Raw genomic sequence first — 19,999 nt, 5'->3', positions numbered from 1 at the left:
AGTCGATTGACTTGAACTCGTGCATTAAAATCTCCAACGTTTATGAGCTTGTCCTTGCTACTGACTTCTGAGAGAGCCAGTCGAGTTCTCATAGAAGGCTTCCTTGATGTGGTCAGGGTTTGTCATGGTAAGAGCATACACTCTGATGACGGTGGCAGAGCAGTCCCATGTGTGCTTGAGATGCAGGATCATTGATCCCACGGGTTATAGGCTATCAAGCTGCCTAGAAAACTTGGTGCGAATAGCGACTCCGACATAGGTCCTTGGGGTGTCTTCAGGCTTCCTGATGCATTAAAAGGTATAGCCTCCACCAACTTCCTCAAGCTGCGTTTCTTCCGCAAATATGGTTTAACCCAGGCTACCATGTCAACCTGGTGCTGGCCCAGTATCCTGGCCATGAGCGCAGTGCGTCAGTTAGGTCTGTTTCCATTGTCTAGCAGGTCCGTACATTTCATGCCCCCAAATTAGGGGCTTCCTCAACTTCTTTCTGGCATGTCGACCACTTGGTCGGATGCCCACGCAGGCGCGGTTTCCTGCCAGGTGTGTCATGAGGTAGGCGTTCTTGTTGGGAAAGCAGTGCTGTCCCTGGGAGAGGCTGCTCTGTCTCTGTTTGTGCTTACCCCTATCTACAATGGACAACCATCACCCCACAGCCGCCTGCGTGCAGAATCATGACTAAGAACTCCTAACAGCATCCTCTGCTTATTCACATTGCCTGTTCTCCATTGTCGCTGAGCTTGAAGATGACTGGCGCCTGGCTTGTTTTCGGCGACCTGTATACCTGACCGGCAAGTGACTTTTTAAGTTGAAAATGGGCTGTGCAGTATGGAATTCCATATCTACCGTTGTGCGTTGCGGGTTGTGCGTCACCCATCGTGTGTCATCGCCCGTTGCATTTTTTGGGGGGGGTCACACTTGCGCAGTGCAATTTTTCACTTTGACCCTTCATCTTTTCACATACTTGTATGATCGATCTGCCATGCCCGTCTATCCTTCCACGAAATCCAAGCAGATCATTCCCCGGAAATACAAGAGTAACTTTGAATTTAATGTATATAATTAATTAGCATGTTTGATTCTTTAATGTCTTTTACAAGAGATGAACTCATTCAACATTGTTTTGAGGACAGGCATGATGAAATCTGCTCAGTTCTCCAAATTAGACATAACTTGAGTTACATGTAGGCACACAGAAGACTTCTAAATAGTAAACTTTGATAGCCCTATAAATAGTGCTGACATGTTGGGCTTCCTGTGCTCATTGGCCATTCAATTTTTACAGTAGGAAAGAGTGAATTGCACTGCAGATAAGTTTCCCTAAACGGAAAATATTTTCCCTATAAAACACTTGGTTGAATTTTGAGAAAGGTAACACGCGACAGACGACGCAGACGGACTACGGGCGACGGCAGATATGGAATTCCATAGTGCAGTCCTTTGTCCACCCTCTCACCTGCCGACGTTCGTAATCCCACAGGTACTTAACGAGGTATAGTGCTTTCAAGAGTGCGCCTTGGGTTTGAACAGAAGAAGAAAAAAACGAAAGTAATGCCTTTTTCGCAAAATTGCGAAAAATCCAAAAAACAGAGCTATCTGCTTGTTGCAACATGCAGAGGCTTTTCCGCTTTTGTTTTGACTGATAAAATATTGAAATATCTTGACTATAACATTTGATGACTTCTCGACACATACTTGTTATGTGTATGGGGAAGGGGCGTAGTCATACATGTCACCTCTACGTCTAAGTCTGGTGGAGTGGAGTACGGCCGCCACCATGAATTATGTTTTCTCCGGACTGTTCCCCAGATTTACAAGAAGTGTTTTTTATGGCCAAGAAAATACGAGAAACCGGTCTGTGCAAGCAAGGTTTAAGGAATAATTGGTTGATTTTATCCCTTTGCTAATGGGAGGGTCCCAGGATGATTCCCTAAAGATTGCTGCCGTGAATTAGTCTTTTTAAGCAAGGAGTGGATGAGGTTAGTTATCAGCATTAACAGGGCCACTGCACACTCTTTTCTTACTGTTTGATTGTATACAGCATCATGGACGAGCAGTCTGTTTGCTGATGTTTATGAGTACTTTTTAACTTGTAAGAGTTTAACTCTTTCAATTCGGTCAACGCTTTGTCCTCGATATATTGGCGTAAAATTAAAAAAAAGTGAATCAAATCGTCGTCAAAGAAAGTAGGTATCAATTTCCAATTTCGGTAGCTGCCTTTAAATCTTCTCGTCATTTGAATGTTTACCTCTTCCATTAATTTCGGTTTGACATAAGCCTTAATCGCGGTGATCAGGTAATGCATTGCCCTTGGTGCCGGCGGCTGTAAAGGAAATGTTCTTGTCTTGTGCTAACTTTAAAAGCTGGTGATACGACTGTCGTGGAAGATTTTAAACTGTTGTTGACTTGCTCGAATTGCTTGTATTAATTCGGACTTGGTGTGTTTGCGTTTAACAGGTGGTAATGGAATGTTATGTTGTTGACAAAATTGGATAAAAATGATTTTTAAAATCGTCTCAAGCCTGAAAAGACAGGGCGTCGCTGTGACTTTGTTTCGGTATTCATTGTCTCTATTTATATATAGGGTTTTATAATTCAATTTGAATTTTATTGGCACCTCATTCTTCCGCGATGGGAGAATGAGGTTTTTCCCGTTTTGTCACCCGGTAGAGAGTAGTAAGGAAACGGAGGGTACTGGAAGTGAGCTGACCCCCTCCTAACCTCATCACCCAATTTTCGCAGTAATCGGAAATCGAGGCTCGGCAACATTGAACGTTGGTCTTTTTAAAATCGAGTTTGGTTTTGGTTTTTTTAAATTGTCGGGTGACTTTTTTTAATTTTTGAAATAAGGTCGAAGGGTTACGAAGATTTTCAATATTGCCGAGCTTTGGTTTTTTGGATTTTTTAGGAATTGGGGGACAATGAGGTTAGGAAGGTTTGGATTGATCCGGAACCCCCTCGTTTTCTTACTACTTACTGTGCCGGTGCTCGTTCCGTTTCACAATGGGACCGGGCCTCCTTGTGGCGTCCCACTGCATTAATGTTTAAGAAAATCTGTTGCCTGAAATTGGTTAGTGAAGGATTTGTAGGTGATAGGCCCTGAAAGCACTGCAGTTGGCACTCACCAGTGTTTATTCCCAGTTTAAGCCATAGAGGAAAAATTATGCATTTCTGGACATTTATCTTGTATGATTAAAAGCACAGTTTGTATTTTTTCTTTCTCAACCCTCTTTGGTAGGTGTAAATACTCCAATGATTATTCTAATATCAAATTATTGTTTTTGCTGCAATACACTTGCATATTCTTTGCCATGATGCATATTCCTTGAAAACATTACAATATGAATGGTATCTGCATGTTTTTAATGGAACTTATGACACTCGGGACATAGGCCTGATAATTTAAAGTGAAGGTAGTTTTCAGGTGTTGGCAGTTTGAGTTCTACATCAATCGATTTTTGTTATGCAAGGAAAGTTACAAGTCTGAATGAAATCACTCAATCATCAAGAACCAAGTTTTTGTGAAATAAATAGAAAAGGTTAAAAAATCAGTGGTGTACGTATATGTATGAAGGACTGATGAATTGGGCCAATTCTACGGAGTGGGAAAGCAAAAAGTACTCTGCAGAGAACTTTAACTAGAGGTTTCCTACGTGAAAATATGTGACCCCACACCTGATTAATCCTGTCTTTTATTACTTTGATAAGTTTGCCGTCTGAATTTTTGCCATATATTGCGGATCTCATCCCTGTTGTTAAGAAATTACTGACAAAATCAGTTCCATAACATTAATATGTTTTGCTTTCTCCCAGTAATAAAACATGACTCATTGTTCTCAACATTTGCATGAGTTTGTACCTTTTCTTTTTAAGATCAAGCAACTCCTCTGAGCCAGATACACAAAGGCAGAGCCTTCGAGACAAGTTCAGCAACATTGAGTTGGATGATCTCGACATCATTGCCACGCTTGGAATTGGTGGCTTTGGTAGAGTGGAATTGGTGAGAATTCAGCAGAATAAAGGGGGCTACACAATACTAATGACTATTGGCAATGTCAAAATTTGGCTATATCAGGGCATTTGATCCTTACCATTAGCATACCACAGTGAATAGCCATAGCTCTAGACAACAGTGCTTGTTTCAGACATGACCGTTCCAGAATGTTTAAAAAATTACATGCCACTGGCACATTCCAAGTTGACAAAATGTTTGTACATGCCTCAGTGTAAAATCAAGTATCAGGCCCAGGGCAATGATCCAAGTGACTTAGAAGGGACAATCTAATATCAGGAAGACTGTCGTTACATTTCTCTAAGAGCCAATTTAAAGGTTGCTAACAAGGGGCACATCGAACACCCCCTTCTCATTTTCTCTCTGATGGCTTGTAATGTTTGCATATTGAATGTTTGAAACTATGCTAGTTGTTTCGCCACATTTCAAAAATTCTTGTAAATGTATTCCTTGAATTCTAGTAAGTGTATTCCTTGAGTCTGTAAGATGGTAACATGGAGCATCTGGAGTAAGAAATATTTTGAGAGCCTATAAGATGGCTGGAGACCCTAAAAGGGTTTATTGGTCACTTCATGTCAGCGTGTGTATTTCTAATATGTTGCGCCAAATAAGATCAGTCCATCATAAACAAAAAACAAACCTGTAAGCCAAAACTGGGACAAATTATTGGTAACCAGAAACTGAAGTACAGGGGAAATCATGATTTTATTCTTGAGAAATTAATGTGCTAGCTTGCCTAGAATGAGAATCAAAGTAAATAAGTATGAAACAAATTTGTACAGATTGGCTGATTTTCACGCGAAATACTAAGGCATAATGAACGAAACCGGTTTTGCTTTGATCTGTCAGCAAGAGGGCAGGGTAACCATAAAACTGCTTCTGGCTGTATGTTGCCATTTGGTGTTTCAGTAATTAGATCTTGATTCAGCACTGTTAGCATAGGGGTAAATGGCAGGGACGTATTTAGCTTTCAGGATGGGGGGGGTGAGGGGTGTACTGAAGGGATGGTCGGCTAAGAGAATCCAAGAAAATTTAATATCTGTAATCGTTTTATTTATGGACGGTGCAATCCACGTCCAGGATTGTTTTCTTGTTTTTTTTTGTTTTGGGTAGGCCTACCCATTTTCAGTTATTTCACTGGTAATTCCATTTAGTTTGTGACTGAACAGGGGGAGGGGATGCTACCCCCTCTTATCCACTGTATGGCTAAACAGAGAATTTGTCTGGGGAGGGGGTCAATAGGAGTTGGTCTGCTGGAGTGAGGCTTGCTGACTTGACCAGTGGCAGGGCTTATACCTACCTTTGCAAAACAATTTGTTGTAGTGCATACATTTATACACACTACAACGGAGCTAAATCATCCATACCTTGAACAAGTCAGTGCAGTATCCAAGATGTAGAAACAATGAACAGCTACACCCAACAAGACTGACAAGGTAGCTTGATTCAGCACTGTTAGCAGTCCATAGGTCATATACAGCTAAACAGAACTTGTCGGGGAGGATGTCAATGGAATAGATATTGGATTAGAACATGGCACTTCCTGGTAGGAAATTTGATTTTAAGGGATTTGGGACCTGAGGATGAACTGATAATCCTCCTTCAGCCGACCCAACTGATGAATGAGGAATTTACATCAATGACGGTAGCTGATAATACGTTGTATGTATGCATGTATTTTGCTGAATTTATCATAATTAAAGTAAAAAGGAATTCAAATGTTAGCCCATCTGTACTGCAGAGACATGTGAAATAAAGGTCTTTTGCTACTCATGTCATACATGCTTGCACTGAGAAGAGCTTGACAATTTTTAAAATCTGTATGTCAATAGAGTATAAAGACTATATACCAACTGTTGATATGGAATTTGCAGGTTGGACTTGCTGGAGACAAGAAAACATTTGCCCTGAAGTGTCTGAAGAAGTACCACATCGTGGAGACAAGGCAACAAGAGCATATCTACTCTGAGAAAAAGATAATGATGAATGCCAACTGTCTGTTTATTGCAAAGTAAGATCTTCAGTCAGTTTTGGAGAAGTGAGAGTCTATTACATTTTCACTGATCATTGGAAAAGGGGTGGAGGGCCTTCGAGCATTTGTAGATTTCTGGCAGCCAATTAAAACCATGAAGACAAATGCCAGATGAATAGCATGGAAACAGTTTCAGAGTTGATTTGAGGAAGTAAAAAACTGTCTATGCACCAATAGTATACATGGAGTTCATTACCATTATTCCCAATGAAACCTCTGATAGATTTGTCGTTCAATAACTTAATGCAACATCTATTCATAGGTTCTCATCAATACCCTATTGATGACTATCAATTTGGTGTAATGTTGCATGAAGTATCCCTATGAGTCATGTAGTCTATATTTATTATTATAACACGGAAAGATGACGGTGTGATTTTGAAATTGTTCAAAACCTTGTTACAGTTTTAAACAACTTTCAACATAATCATGATTGTCAACTTTGTGTGTGTTTTGGGGTTGTATTTGTTAATCATTTTATCCTTGCATGTTCTTTTATTCTCTTATGTTGGTATTGAATTGTAGATTTCATCAAATTTAGGGATTGTATGGATACATTTACCATGCACTTTGGAAATCAAAATTGAATGGTGAATGTAGAATTCAAATTTTTTCTTGTTGTGACCAGCCAGACTTTACACTGCCTGGCACTTACATTTTTAAGCTTGGTGCACATTTCACATTGTTTGCAACCTGGTACAGCTGATTTGCTGCGTGACAATGCGCTTTGTAAATAGCGTCACCGATAGGTGAAATTGTTTTATGTATTTAGACTGTGCGTCTTTACTGATGTCATGTTAATATGTCCGCCCCCTTTTCCCTCTTTTTTTTGGATGGGTTTTTCTCACGTGACTCACGCTGTTCTTTAATGGAAATAAGGGTGTGAATGACTGGTGATTTGGCATGCGCAGTGATTTCGTGCGACACCGGCATCTCAGTACCATGGGTACCGGTTAACAATAATATTCTTTGTTCGAAGCTGGATATCTTGGATAAATTTGCAACTGGTATTTTCAGGTGACTTATTGTCACACCATAGCCGTATTTTCCAAACAATAGCTGTCCTGCATTTGGGGGACTCTTGGGTAGTTTCCTTGTTGCGATGCGTGCATTCTTGGGTGTCACTTGCCTTTGTCATGTAGACCGAGCAACATCTAAATATGCTCTTCCTTTGGACTTCATGTCCAACATGTCCAACTTACGATAGTATTAGGCCTTTTCAATCCGTTATACATCCAACCCCATTTGATGGAGTGTCGTCTTGAGGCATGTGAGATAAGGGACTGCTTTGGTCGGTAAGTACAGCAAACTTGCGATCTTTTAATATTTTAAGTTAAATAGATACCATGTTCGATATATCATGCAGACATTGCACTGAATTAGCATTTGGGCAATTCCGAGAAATGTAAACATTTGCAGTATTTGAAGTTTGCTCAGTCTTCTTGAAATACTACTTTTAGGTGAGGGGATATTCTGCAAGGCAACATCCACACCAGGTCATAGATATCAATCTTTTTCTTAAATACTTGTCTGACTTTTTTTACATACTTTATCACCCAAGTTTGGGAATGATCACACTTAGCATACATGTACTAACAGTGTGTTAACATCTAATTATAATGCTCGACATTTACTTGGGTTATGCATATTTTGAATAATGTGACCTACGTATTGACCAGGTTTAAGGTTTAGGTCTCATTTAATCCGGAGGTACATTAACACCCTGTAATGCTGAGTATATCGTACTGAACTTACGTACATATAGGGGTTGTACGTTGTTGGTGTCTTAGAAGGCTATCTGTTGTCATTTTAATTTTGTTACAATGAATGCACAAAATTGGTTTACTCAAGCTTACCTTAGGGGAATAAGGAAATGCCTGTAACGTCATGCGCATAAGGTCTATACATGTACATCAATTGGATAAATTATCTCTTGATTACAGCTATTCTTGGTCAAATTGCAGATGGAAATGTGACCCACTCTGCGAAAATTGGTATTAAGTCTCCAGAGCCACTCTTGAGTTACAGGCCTTTTAAAGAACCCTGCACTGTGGAAATTAATAGAAATCCTCAACACTCTTGATTGTATTTTTTTTATTAAAATGCCTTAAATAAACTCTTTGCATTGATGTATCGTTTAAGTTACTCTTTCCAATTGAAGGTAAAATGAGATTACTTAAAAAATTACATTATACACCTTTTTTTCAGAGCCGGTTATAAATATGATTGGCCATGTATTGAGTATGATCAGTGTAAACCATTTAATACATCTACATATATGTGCACTGACAGCTTAGTATTTATGAACTGTATGTATGCCAAGTTGTTAATCATATTCACGATGGGATACGGCTGAAAGGCTAATGTAGATTTTCGATTTTTTTTATCTCTCATAGATGACCGACGTATATAACTGTCGTTTATTTTTGATATACACATAGTCGCATCCAATTGTACAAAATGTGAACCTGCATTAACCCTTGTGACAGGGAGAGAAGAAATCTTTTTATCATTCGTAAGAAAGATTCCAGTCACTGACTCATTTTTTTGTAGCCTTGCCACTCTGGTTACAAAAAATGGTGTAGTCGGCAGGATTGTACAATAATTTTAACAAAACGACAGCCTTAGGACCTCTTGGTTGGGAACCCGGGACTACTGTATTGTGAAAGAGGTTGGACCACCGGACCACCTTCGTCTTGATCCGGATCACTGGACCACCTTTGTCTGGACTTGGTTCACTGGACCACCTTCGTCTTGACCTGGACCACCTTTGTCTGAACTTGACCATCCGGACCACCTTCGTCTTGACCCGGACCACTGGACCACCTTTGTCTGGACTTGGTTCACCGGACCACCTTTGTCTTGATTTGGACCACTGGAACACCTTTGTCTGGACTCGACCATCTGGACCACCTTTGTCTGGAGCCTGACCACTGGACCATCTTTGCTGAGAACCACACCACTGGACCACCTTTGTTGGATGCCGGAAAGCTGAGTTAGAGCATATTAAATCAGACAATTTGAATCTCGGTGTATTTTAATATCACAACATATCAAATTATTAAGTTCTGTAAATTTTGTATGAGTAATTGTGCCTTGGCCTAGAATTCAGACATTTGAGTTTCACATCAAATAGTTTGGATTGGCACTTCAGGCTTGTTGATTTTGCTTAATCGATGCCATTTTTACTATAATTATCCCTGACTTTGTTGTTGGCTTCCCTATAGCATATTGTCTGGACTCTGTTTCCATTGACAAGGTTGTGTATTAAATAGAATCTGTGTATCAGATGAAAGCAGTTAGGATGGAGAAGTGCAGGTCGAGGTTTAATACTGCTTCCGGTGCAGTTTTTTTTCCTGTTTTTAATATCTGCAGGTTTTGTACTGGCCTGCCATTGTGGTCCTTGCCTCACATGCCTCATCCTGCTCCATCTTTAATCTGCTTATGCTGGAAACTTGCCGCTGAGGTAATGCTAAATGAGTTATAGATTGATGTGTGTTTTGTTTGTCATTTTAGCCATAAATGCGCGTGTATTGAATTTCTCTCCACATAAACAGCAGGATTTCTTAGACATGGCCACTGGAGATAAGCCAACATGGCCCCCTGGTATGAAGGTTACAGAAACTGACCTAGCTGCACAAATTACAAAGTTGCAGGAGAAGCTCAATACAGCGACTCTTGAATCTAAATCAAAAGCTAGCCCTGCTTTTCTTTTGATGCCCAGCCAGAAAAAGCTCGCTTCTTACTCTGGTTCCTCAGATTGTACTTTAAAATTAGAAGATTGAATTTGTGATGTTCAGGCATCAATTAGATCTCCACCCTTGTCTGAAAAGGATAAGGTCGACTTTTCAACATCTTAGTGGACCCGCTCGCAAGGAGGTTAAATTTAGACCCCATAAGTCTATAGAAGATATTTTTGCTATCATTAGGGAGGTGTTTGGAGATCAAGGATCATCTGTTCAGTTGCAAAGAGCTTTCTTTGAAAGAAAACAAACAGTTGTAGAAAATATTAGAGATTTTTCACATGCACTTTTAGACCTCTTTGAGAGGGCCTGTAGAAAATCTCCCCATCTAACTGCCCATAGGGAGCAGATTTTTTGTGACCAGTTGGCAGATGGTGTTGCACATAGTTTATTAAGGAAACACCTACGGAAAAAAGTAAAACATGCACCTGCTATTGGATTCTTTGTATTGAGGTCGGAAGCCATCGACTGGGAGGAAGAACCCACTGAGAGCAAACACAAGGCTTCAGTTCAAGCAGCTAGAACAAGTTCAGTAGCTGAAACTCAGGCACTTTTTGACATAGTTCAAAAACAGCAACAGCAAATTCAACAACAACAAAACAGATAGATGAACTAACAAACTTAGTACAACAACACATAATTATTAAGGATGAACACAAAGATGCATGACCAAAGTCAGGCAAAACCGGAAGTAGAATGAAGTGCGACTTCTGTAAAGTCACAGGTCATACACAGGACAGATGTTACAAATCGCAACTTAAACTGGCTCAGGAACAAATTGAACAGTTAAAGAGGATGGTAGAGGAGAAGTCTCCAGATCCAGTGGGAAACTAACTGCCCCTATTACTAAGAGTCCAGTGATAAGGGAACAGATGGTGGACTCAGTGGATTCAGTTGTTAATAATCGTTGATTGGTTGATACATGCCCAACTATGATTGTTCAGATTGGTGGAAATAATATTAATTGCCTGATAGAGACAGGGTCAATGGTCTCCACACTTACCGAGGAATGCTTTCTTTCACTTTTCAAGCCTTCTGAAAGTCAGGTACACAGTGATACCCTTTGGTTGAAAATTACCTCTGCTACTGGCCTGGAAATTCCCTAGACTGGATATTTTGAGACTGAAGTGGTGATAGGTGAAATAACCATTCCTCAGGTTGGCATTTTAATTGTCAAGGACTCGGTTGATATGGAACATAGAGAACACAAGAGATATGTGCCAGGACTTATAGGCATGAATATTCTGCGCCCTCTTGCAGATCACACGGAGGGAAGTAAGGGCTAAGTTACACCTCCTCTTTCACTTTTGAACACTATCTTGTCTGTGATGAAGGAGCTTGTAATGAATGAGGACCAAGTTAGTTTTGTCCGAATCGCATCACCACAGAATGTTCTTGTTAATCCAGAGTCCAGTGTAACCGTTAAAGCGGAGGGGACTTGTAAGTTTGCTGGGTATGCAATTGTAGAACCATTGAGGAGTAGTGACAATTTGCCAGCTGGTGTGTTGACAGCATCAACACTGGTTGAAGTTGGAAGTACCTTTCCCGTTGGGATCGACAACATTACTACATCTGAGTGTATCCTGTGTCCAAAGACTCGTATTGGAGTCTTGCACCACATAGATGGTGTAGTTGATAACAATACTCAGAATAATTTTCAAGTGTCTGTGAATCACATTCAGATTTCCAGGGTAGAAGAGATGCATATATCTTCATCTGGATCTGTGGTACCAGTAGATTTGACAGGGTTTAGAGGCTCTGATAGAGACTTGATGGAGGTTTGCAAATTTTTGGACAAACACAAGGACATTTTTGAAAAACATAAATTTGACTTGGGTGAGACAAGTACAGTAGAGCATCACATCAACACTACTGATTCTGAGCCGGTTGCCCAGACATCTCGGAGAATTCCTTCTAATCAATATGAACAGGTCAAACAACATATTCAGGGTTTATTAGATCATGGTCTTGTACGAGAAAGCTAGAGCCCGTATGCGGCACCTATTGTACTTGCTAAGAAAAAGGATGAATCTCTTAGAATGTGTGTCGATTATCCCTGGTTGAATGCAAAAACAAAGAAAGATACTTTTCTGCTTCCAAGAATATCAGAATTTCTTCACATTCTTACAGATAAGGGGATTTCAGTGGATGGTGAAAAGACAAGGTGTGTGCGGGAATTCCTACTACCGTTAGGAAACTACTTTTGTTTTTAGGTTTTGCCTCTTACTATCGTCGCTTTATCTCTGACTTTGCAAAGCTAGGTCGCCCATTGCATACCTTGGTAGGACTTTGTCAAGGTCATGATCCAAAGTTTTTCCGTAGTCGATGGTCTGTAGAGTGTCAAGAGGCATTTGACACGCTAAAATCAAGGTTTGTCAACACACCCATATTAGCCTTTGCTGACTTCACAAAGCCTTTCATTTTGGATGTTGACGCTAGTCAATCCGGACTTGGTGCTGTTTTATCACAGACTAAGAAGGTTGAGAAAAAGTTATAGCATATGCTAGTCGCACCCTTCAAAATAGCAAGAAGAAAATGGAGAAGTACAATTCAAGAAAATTAGAATTACTCGGCGTAAAATGGGCAGTTACTGATAAATTCAAGGATTATCTGTACGGCACACATTTTGGTGTCTGTACGGATAATAATCCCTTAACCCACCCCACCTGGATAACGCCACCTGGATAACGCCAAGCCCAAATGAGATTCTTGTTTTCCTGTATTTCCGGAATGAGCAGTGGATGTAGCCTTCTCAGTAGAGAACCGTAAATACTGTTCTGCATTGCCACACAAAAAAAACCTTAAAATTTAACCTTTGGATGATTGTGACCAGCCAGACTGTACATTGCCTGGCACTTACATTTTTATGCTTGGTGCACATTCCACATCGTATACAACCTAGTACAGCTGATTTGCTGCGTGACAATGTGCTTTGTAAATAGCGCCACCAATAGGTGAAATTGTTTTATGTATTTAGACTGCGCGTCTTTACTGATGTCATGTTAATATGTCTGGTATGGAATCTCGTCCCCTTTTCCTTCTTTTTGGATGGGTTTTTCTCACGTGACTTATGCTGTTCCTTAATGGAAATAAGGGTGTGAATGACTGGTGATTTGGCATGCGCAGTGATTTCGTGCGACACCGGCGTCTCAGTACCATGGGTACCGGTTAACAATGATATTCTTTGTTCGAAGCTGGATATCTTGGATAAATTTGCAATTGGTATTTTCAGGTGACTTATTGTCACACCATAGCCGTATTTTCCAAACAATAGCTGTCCTGCATTTGGGGGACTCTTGGGTAGTTTCCTTGTTGCGATGCGTGCATTCTTGGGTGTCACTTGCCTTTGTCATGTAGACCGAGCAACATCTAAATATGCTCTTCCTTTGGACTTCACGTCCAACATGTCCAACTTACGATAGTATTAGGCCTTTTCAATCCGTTATACATCCAACCCCATTTGATGGAGTGTCGTCTTGAGGCATGTGAGATAAGGGACTGCTTTGATCGGTAAGTACAGCAAACTTGCAATCTTTTAATATTTTAAGTTAAATAGATACCATGTTCGACATATCATGCAGACATTGCACTGAGTTAGCATTTGGGCAATTCCGAGAAATGTAAACATTTGCAGTATTTGAAGTTTGCTCAGTCTTCTTGAAATACTACTTTTAGGTGAGGGGATATTCTGCAAGGCAACATCCACACCATGTCTTAGATATCAATCTTTTTCTTAAATACTTGTCAGACTTTTTTACATACTTTATCACCCAAGTTTGGGAATGATCACACTTAGCATACATGTACTAACAGTGTGTTAACATCTAATTATAATGCTCGACATTTACTTGGGTTATGCATATTTTGAATAATGTGACCTACGTATTGACCAGGTTTAAGGTTTAGGAATAAGGAAATGCCTGTAACGTCATGCGCATAAGGTCTATACATGTACATCAATTGGATAAATTATCTCTTGATTAGAGCTATTCTTGGTCAAATTGCAGATGGAAATGTGACCCACTCTGCGAAAATTGGTATTAAGTCTCCAGAGCCACTCTTGAGTTACAGGCCTTTTAAAGAACCCTGCACTGTGGAAATTAATAGAAATCCTCAACACTCTTAATTGTACATTTTTTATTAAAATGCCTTAAATAAACTCTTTGCATTGATGTATCGTTTAAGTTACTCTTTCCAATTGAAGGTAAAATGAGATTACTTAAAAAATTACATTATCCCCGCATGCACAGGACCAGAGAACTGAACTCAGGGACAGGTGGACACTCGCATTCCAACTTTTGTGTCGATTGGCCTGAGCAGCCGTTTATTGAACTTGACACAGTTCAGGTTGTTCCCGCCCGAAGCTGGTGACGCGGAACTGCAAGCATATCTTACATTGCGTTTCAAGCAAAGTGTAGCTATTCAGCAAAAATTACAGAGATTGTTCCCGCCCGAGCCTGGTGACGCGGAACTGCAAGTATATCTCACATTGCGTTTCAAGCAAAGTGTAGCTATTCAGCAAAAATTACAGAGATTGTTCCCGCCCGAGCCTGGTGACGCGGAACAGCAGCACATATCAGCAAAAGTACCGGTACTATGACAATCAGCAAATGTCAGCAATTGTTCCCGCCCGAGCCTGGTGACGCGGAACAGCAACTCATATCAGCAAATACATAGAGCCATCAGCAAAAATGTATGAAAGCAATTATCATATCAGCATTTGTTTCCGCCCAAAGCACATGGAGCGGTAAATTAATACTGGAATGTACCTGCTCGGTACAAAGCCTTCGATATGCAAATTCAAACAGCAATTACATCTGGCAGAATGCAAAAATACCCAGCTTTCATGAACAAATTAGCAAGGATTTACTCCAGCATACAATAACTTTGGGCTAGCCATCAAACGCTGGGATCGGACAGCAATTTCCACGAAGTGCGGCCCGACTTGGGCTTACACTGGGTTGCTAGAATAATGGGCAACTAATGAGCATTTTCAACAACCGCTTACAGCTATTTATGTCAAACGGCAGAAATTACTGAGTACGAAATGGCTTTTCTTAATTTGGCCCTTCATAATCTAGTGACTCCCCCGACAAAGGAAGGGATCAGGCCTTTCCTTTCGGCACATTCCCATAAGTGTCGTAAATAAGAATACAGTGCCTTTAAAGCGAAGTCAATTTGCAGTCCCTGAATGAAATTCACGCCAAACGGGCTTGTTACTGAATAAAGTCGGCAACATGACCGCTGCCAAATAGACCTCAGGTGGTGGTATTAAGGGGAGATGCAACAGGCAAACAATATGGCGCCAGGGCTTGGTAGAAAATGTGGAGAATGAGCGAACAACTATCATCAGTCAAATGAAATTCGTCCGCATGAAATAACGCCGCGGACGACCACTGGATCTGGGGGTGCCAAATAACACCCCCATGAGAGTTTCGAAATAATGAATGAACGTACGCGTAGAGCGAACGTCGCGTACGCTCAAGGGAACTCTGCTTTAGGGCGTGAGGGTAAGTTTGGCGGGGTAGTAACTCGGAATAAAAAATGACAGTATGCGGCAGTGCTTCTCTGCAAAACAGACAGATTTTCTCTTTTCCAACCAAACGCCACGGCTGCTCAAGCAAAAGTGACCGGGAGTAACTCTCTCCAGTGCTACTACCATTTTAAGGTCACGCCAGTAACTAGTTCGAGGCATTAAATCACCTTGCTACTTAAAAAATTACATTATACACCTTTTTTATAGAGCCGGTTATAAATATGATTGGCCATGTATTGAGTATGATCAGTGTAAACCATTTAATACATCTACATATATGTGCACTGACAGCTTAATATTTATGAACTGTATGTGTGCCAAGTTGTTAATCATGTACATGAAGAGATACGGCTGAAAGGCTAATGTAGATTTTCGATTTTTTAATCTCTCATAGATGACCGACGTATATAACTAATAAGGCTGTCGTTTATTTTTGATATACACATAGTCGCATCCAATTGTACAAAATGTGAACCTGCATTAACCCTTGCGACAGGGAGAGAATAAATTTTTGTAACTTTCGTAAGAAAGATTTGAGTCACTGACTCAATTTTACTGTAGCCTTGCCACTCTGGTTACATTGTCCTCAGATTTTTGGGTAACTGATTAAACTAAAAGGGAAAAGTAAGCACTGGGAATCAAGTGAACAAAATTAGCAAGGAAGCACGGGGCTTTTACAAGATATGAAGGAAGGAAATGAACAGTCCTAAATCCTCCGATTTCAATATGATTTCACATACACTGTAGGGGTAAGGATAAACCCCTCTATAATCAGCCCATAAGGTGTAAATGAGATGATAAGTATGCCTTTAGGAGCACATGATTGATGGGTTGTCCTTGTACTGTGCTTGTTAGTAACAACTGAAAGAAAACCTAACACTGATTACTGCAGATTTGGAGCTTCTTATCTTATTATACCTATTAGCGCATTATGTAACTCTGCCTGATGCTTCATTCCAGATTATACAAGACATTCAAGGACAGCAAGTATGTGTACATGCTGATGGAAGTGTGTCTAGGAGGTGAACTGTGGACCATTCTCAGAGACAGGTGCAAGAAAGGGTGATATAAATAGGGGGTTGGATGGCAAAGACTTCCCTCTTGAATATACGGTTAGGCAAAGGTGGCTCTGTTCAGATGCCTAATGGTGGATAACTACTGCTTTCAAGTGCAGTATTTTGATTGTAAAAGAGTGATTGTAAAAGAGTGCATTTGCAACCTGTACCTAAAAATGTGTAGTTACTGATGAGCACTGATTCAATATTTTTAATAATGGCTAGGATCTGAACAGTAAAATTCCAAGGTTTGCAAGTTTCTTTTCCAATTGATTAAAACTTGGTCTAATTTGTAATTTTTCAAATTATTAGAGAGCAAAAGTCATGTGGTTGAATGAATTTTTTCTGTTTAATACTTCTGATCTACACATGACATAATGTGTAACTCTCAGCAGCCCAATTTTTAATAAATGTAGAATAAAATTTGATATTTTGAAACAAGATAATCAAATTTTATGATGCGGAACATAGCAGCAAGCAAAAGCTTGTCTGTAATTCAGTATGGGCAGGTGCATTTGTAACATGAGTCGTGTAATAAATCATTGATAACATTATTGCCATTGTTATGTAGTTACAGTTTATGTATCTTCGGTGTGTACTTTTTATTTCAGAGGGTCGTTTGATGACCACACTGCACGTTTCTTCATTGCCTGTGTGGTTGAAGCCTTCTCCTACTTGCACAGTAAAGGGATTGTTTATCGTGATCTCAAGCCTGAAAATCTGCTCCTTGATTCAAATGGCATTGTTAAGCTGGTAAGGCAACTTGCATCTTAGGGTGCCTGTGGTGATATCAAGTAATTAGTGCTTTGAAACCTTGGAGCTTGTCCATTCTCCCATCTCCTCGGTCCCTCATCCACTGGAGCCCTTGGATTGCATATGTCTTGCCCATGAACCAGCATTTAACACTTTCTTAGAAAGACACAATATTTTTCATTCCATTAACAGGTAGACTTTGGGTTTGCCAAGTACATTGGTTTTGGTCGTAAGACGTGGACATTTTGTGGCACACCAGAATATGTTGCTCCAGAGATCATCCTGAATAAAGGACATGACTATGCTGCTGACTACTGGTCACTGGGCATCTTGATATTTGAACTTCTCACTGGCAAGTGAGTGGAAAGGCTTTGTGAGACTTTACTACTGGAAAAGTTTCAATGATATCAATTACCACAGAAATGTTCAGTGGGCAATTTCCTGTGGAACTTTTAAATCGAAATTTGAGGCCAGTAAATTTTTTCTTGCATTTAAATAACCAAACTCCACAAACAGTACAGTTCCTTGTTATCAGGGACTAGTTTGCCATGGAAATTTGATGTTCTGGGTGTGAATCCTTGAAGCAAATTATTAAAGTATCCTCCACAAAGCCAAATTTCTCTTGACAGGGACTGTTTTTTTATTGTTTTCTTAGACTAAAAAACCACAGTGGATGGCTTGGCACCAGTGGAGTTGTCCAGGATGAAAACCTTTCCTCAACCTGTCTTTCAGATTAACTCTTTTGAAACTTATTTTTAAGTTATTCCTCAGAGATAATAGGCCATGCCCCGAAAGGAGAAAGATTAAGAAATAATCAGAGTCTGTTTCTTTGACTGATTATTTCATTTCCCTTATTTCCAGAACCTGAATGAGTCAAAAGTCTGGCTCTAAATGTTGTCTTAAACTTCAGAAAGGCCATTGAAGGTCACATAAAAAGTAAAAAAAGAGAAAACAAAACAAAACAAAACAGAAAGTAGAGGCCCCTTTCCCAAAATTTGGTTCTAGATCAATCCTTACTCTGAGCACATGTGTCAGTTTCTGAGTTTGCCTACAAGCGGCTTCAAAGCCAATTGAGGTGACTGACCGGCTTAGCAAACTGTTGCTACCAATATCATGGAATTTTTAGGGATTAAGAATCCTCTGCATCCTTTGTCAGACTTGGGAAGTTGCATTGTACATGTATTTGTACTTTCAGGAAGGAGTGGCTTCTTTTCTGTCCAACAACTAGGGAAAAAACCTTGTAGTTAAGAAAAAGGAGTAGAATTCAGCTAGTATGTTATGTGTGTGGATATGATTGCCATAACAACCATGTCAACTCCCTCATATTGTACATTGCTTCAATCAATATCCTATTACTTCCTTTTTCCGGGGGGGGGGTGACTAAGATGGCAAAAATTGGCCTAAGCCACTGCTTGGACTGAAAACAGGCTAGGATTCATTCAGCCATTCACACATCATTACTTTGAGCATGGGTATGCCATGATTTCATGAGGGAGGGACAAGCAATGACCAGTAGCACACGTGTACATGTACCTGAAGTTATCAGCCATGAACAAATCAGGGAGATATTCAATGGACAGCTTGTCTTTGTTCAGTTTTCTTGTGTTTTGGAGGGGGGATGGCGAGAGGGAAGTACATTTATCCTCCCGTATTGCCCATCGTTTTAACTATATGCATGAATTCTGCTTGTCGTTATAATAAATTGATTTCCATGTGGATATGGTGTTCTGTTTCAGCCCACCTTTCACTTCTGCTGACCCCATGAAGACATACAACATCATTCTTAAAGGCATTGACATAGTGGAGTTTCCAAGGAAGATCCCCCGCCATGCAGCTACTCTGATCAAGAAACTTTGCCGTGACAATCCAGCTGAGAGGATTGGCTACCAGAAAAATGGCATCTTGGATATCAAGAAGCACAAGTAAGAGGCATAACCTTGGCAACACCTCTATTATCTCAGATTTTGAACTGATGTGCTGTGAAGGTTTGTATTCATGAACTCTCACAACATGCGTGGATTTTTATAGTACCATTTTTCCAGTGGAATTATTACTGTCAAATGTTTACAGAGGACCAACCCTTTCAAAAATATCCCATGAGGGTATCCCATGGGAAAATGGGATTACATGGTGAATTGGCCACCATGTAGCATGGGATTTTTACCCATGGGATTTTGCATGTACTATAATTCATGCCAATGAATTTTAATGGCAGCAGCTAATGTGCTTTACAATACAACAAAGCCTCTAAGTGTACCTGTGTAGATGCCATATCAGTGGAAATCCCAGTGTTCAAAATTTGAATAGTGTTTGTGTGGTGTTTCCATGGTGTCCGCATACAAATCACATTATAGTCCCATGTCGAGTATAAAAACCCTATGGTGTTCCCATGCTGATCATAAAAGCCCCATGGTGTTCCCATGCTCATCATAAAAACCCCATGGTGTTCCCATGCTGATTATAAAAACCCCATGGTGTTCCCATGCTGATTATAAAAAAACCCATGGTGTTCCAATGATGATCATAAAAGCCCCATGGTGTTCCCATGCTGATCATAAAAACCCTATGGTGTTCCCATGCTGATTATAAAAACCCCATGGTGTTCCCATGCTGATCATAAAAACCCTATGGTGTTCCCATGCTGATTATAAAAACCCCATGGTGTTCCCATGCTGATCATAAAAGCCTCATGGTGTTCCCATGGTATCCACAAAATGTCCCATGGTGATCACTTCAACCAACATTATTTTTTTACAGTCCCATAGCGTACACATGGGGTCCCATGGGCAGCCCATGGGCAGCCAATGGGATCTGCATGGGACAGTGTTGTAAGGGAACAGTTAAAATTTTACATGGGGTACATGTATGTAG

The 19,999-nt window shown here is 40.2% G+C and overlaps 1 protein-coding gene and 1 pseudogene across 4 annotated transcripts in view; both read left to right on the top strand.

Annotated features, from left to right (window-relative positions):
* LOC110982046 (cGMP-dependent protein kinase 1-like) overlaps positions 1–19,999 on the top strand; it is a 102,143-nt gene that overhangs the window by 65,843 nt on the left and 16,301 nt on the right. For all 4 annotated transcript variants that reach the window (XM_022240183.2, XM_087149099.1, XM_022240182.2 and 1 more), the window contains 6 exons: positions 3,871–3,997; positions 5,884–6,020; positions 16,281–16,370; positions 16,987–17,128; positions 17,321–17,484; positions 18,865–19,050. In XM_022240183.2, coding sequence (XP_022095875.1) covers positions 3,871–3,997; positions 5,884–6,020; positions 16,281–16,370; positions 16,987–17,128; positions 17,321–17,484; positions 18,865–19,050 — 846 coding nt within the window. The remainder of the gene's footprint in view (positions 1–3,870; positions 3,998–5,883; positions 6,021–16,280; positions 16,371–16,986; positions 17,129–17,320; positions 17,485–18,864; positions 19,051–19,999) is intronic.
* On the top strand, positions 6,027–15,765 carry LOC147796027 (uncharacterized; annotated as a pseudogene).

The sequence above is a fragment of the Acanthaster planci genome, linkage group LG19 (assembly GCF_054643075.1).
Source record: "Acanthaster planci isolate LZ-2023a linkage group LG19, COTS_SCS, whole genome shotgun sequence".
Taxonomy (NCBI): Eukaryota; Metazoa; Echinodermata; class Asteroidea; order Valvatida; family Acanthasteridae; genus Acanthaster; species Acanthaster planci.
Note: the sequence above shows the minus strand (reverse complement) of the source record. Positions and strands in the feature narration are given on the sequence as shown.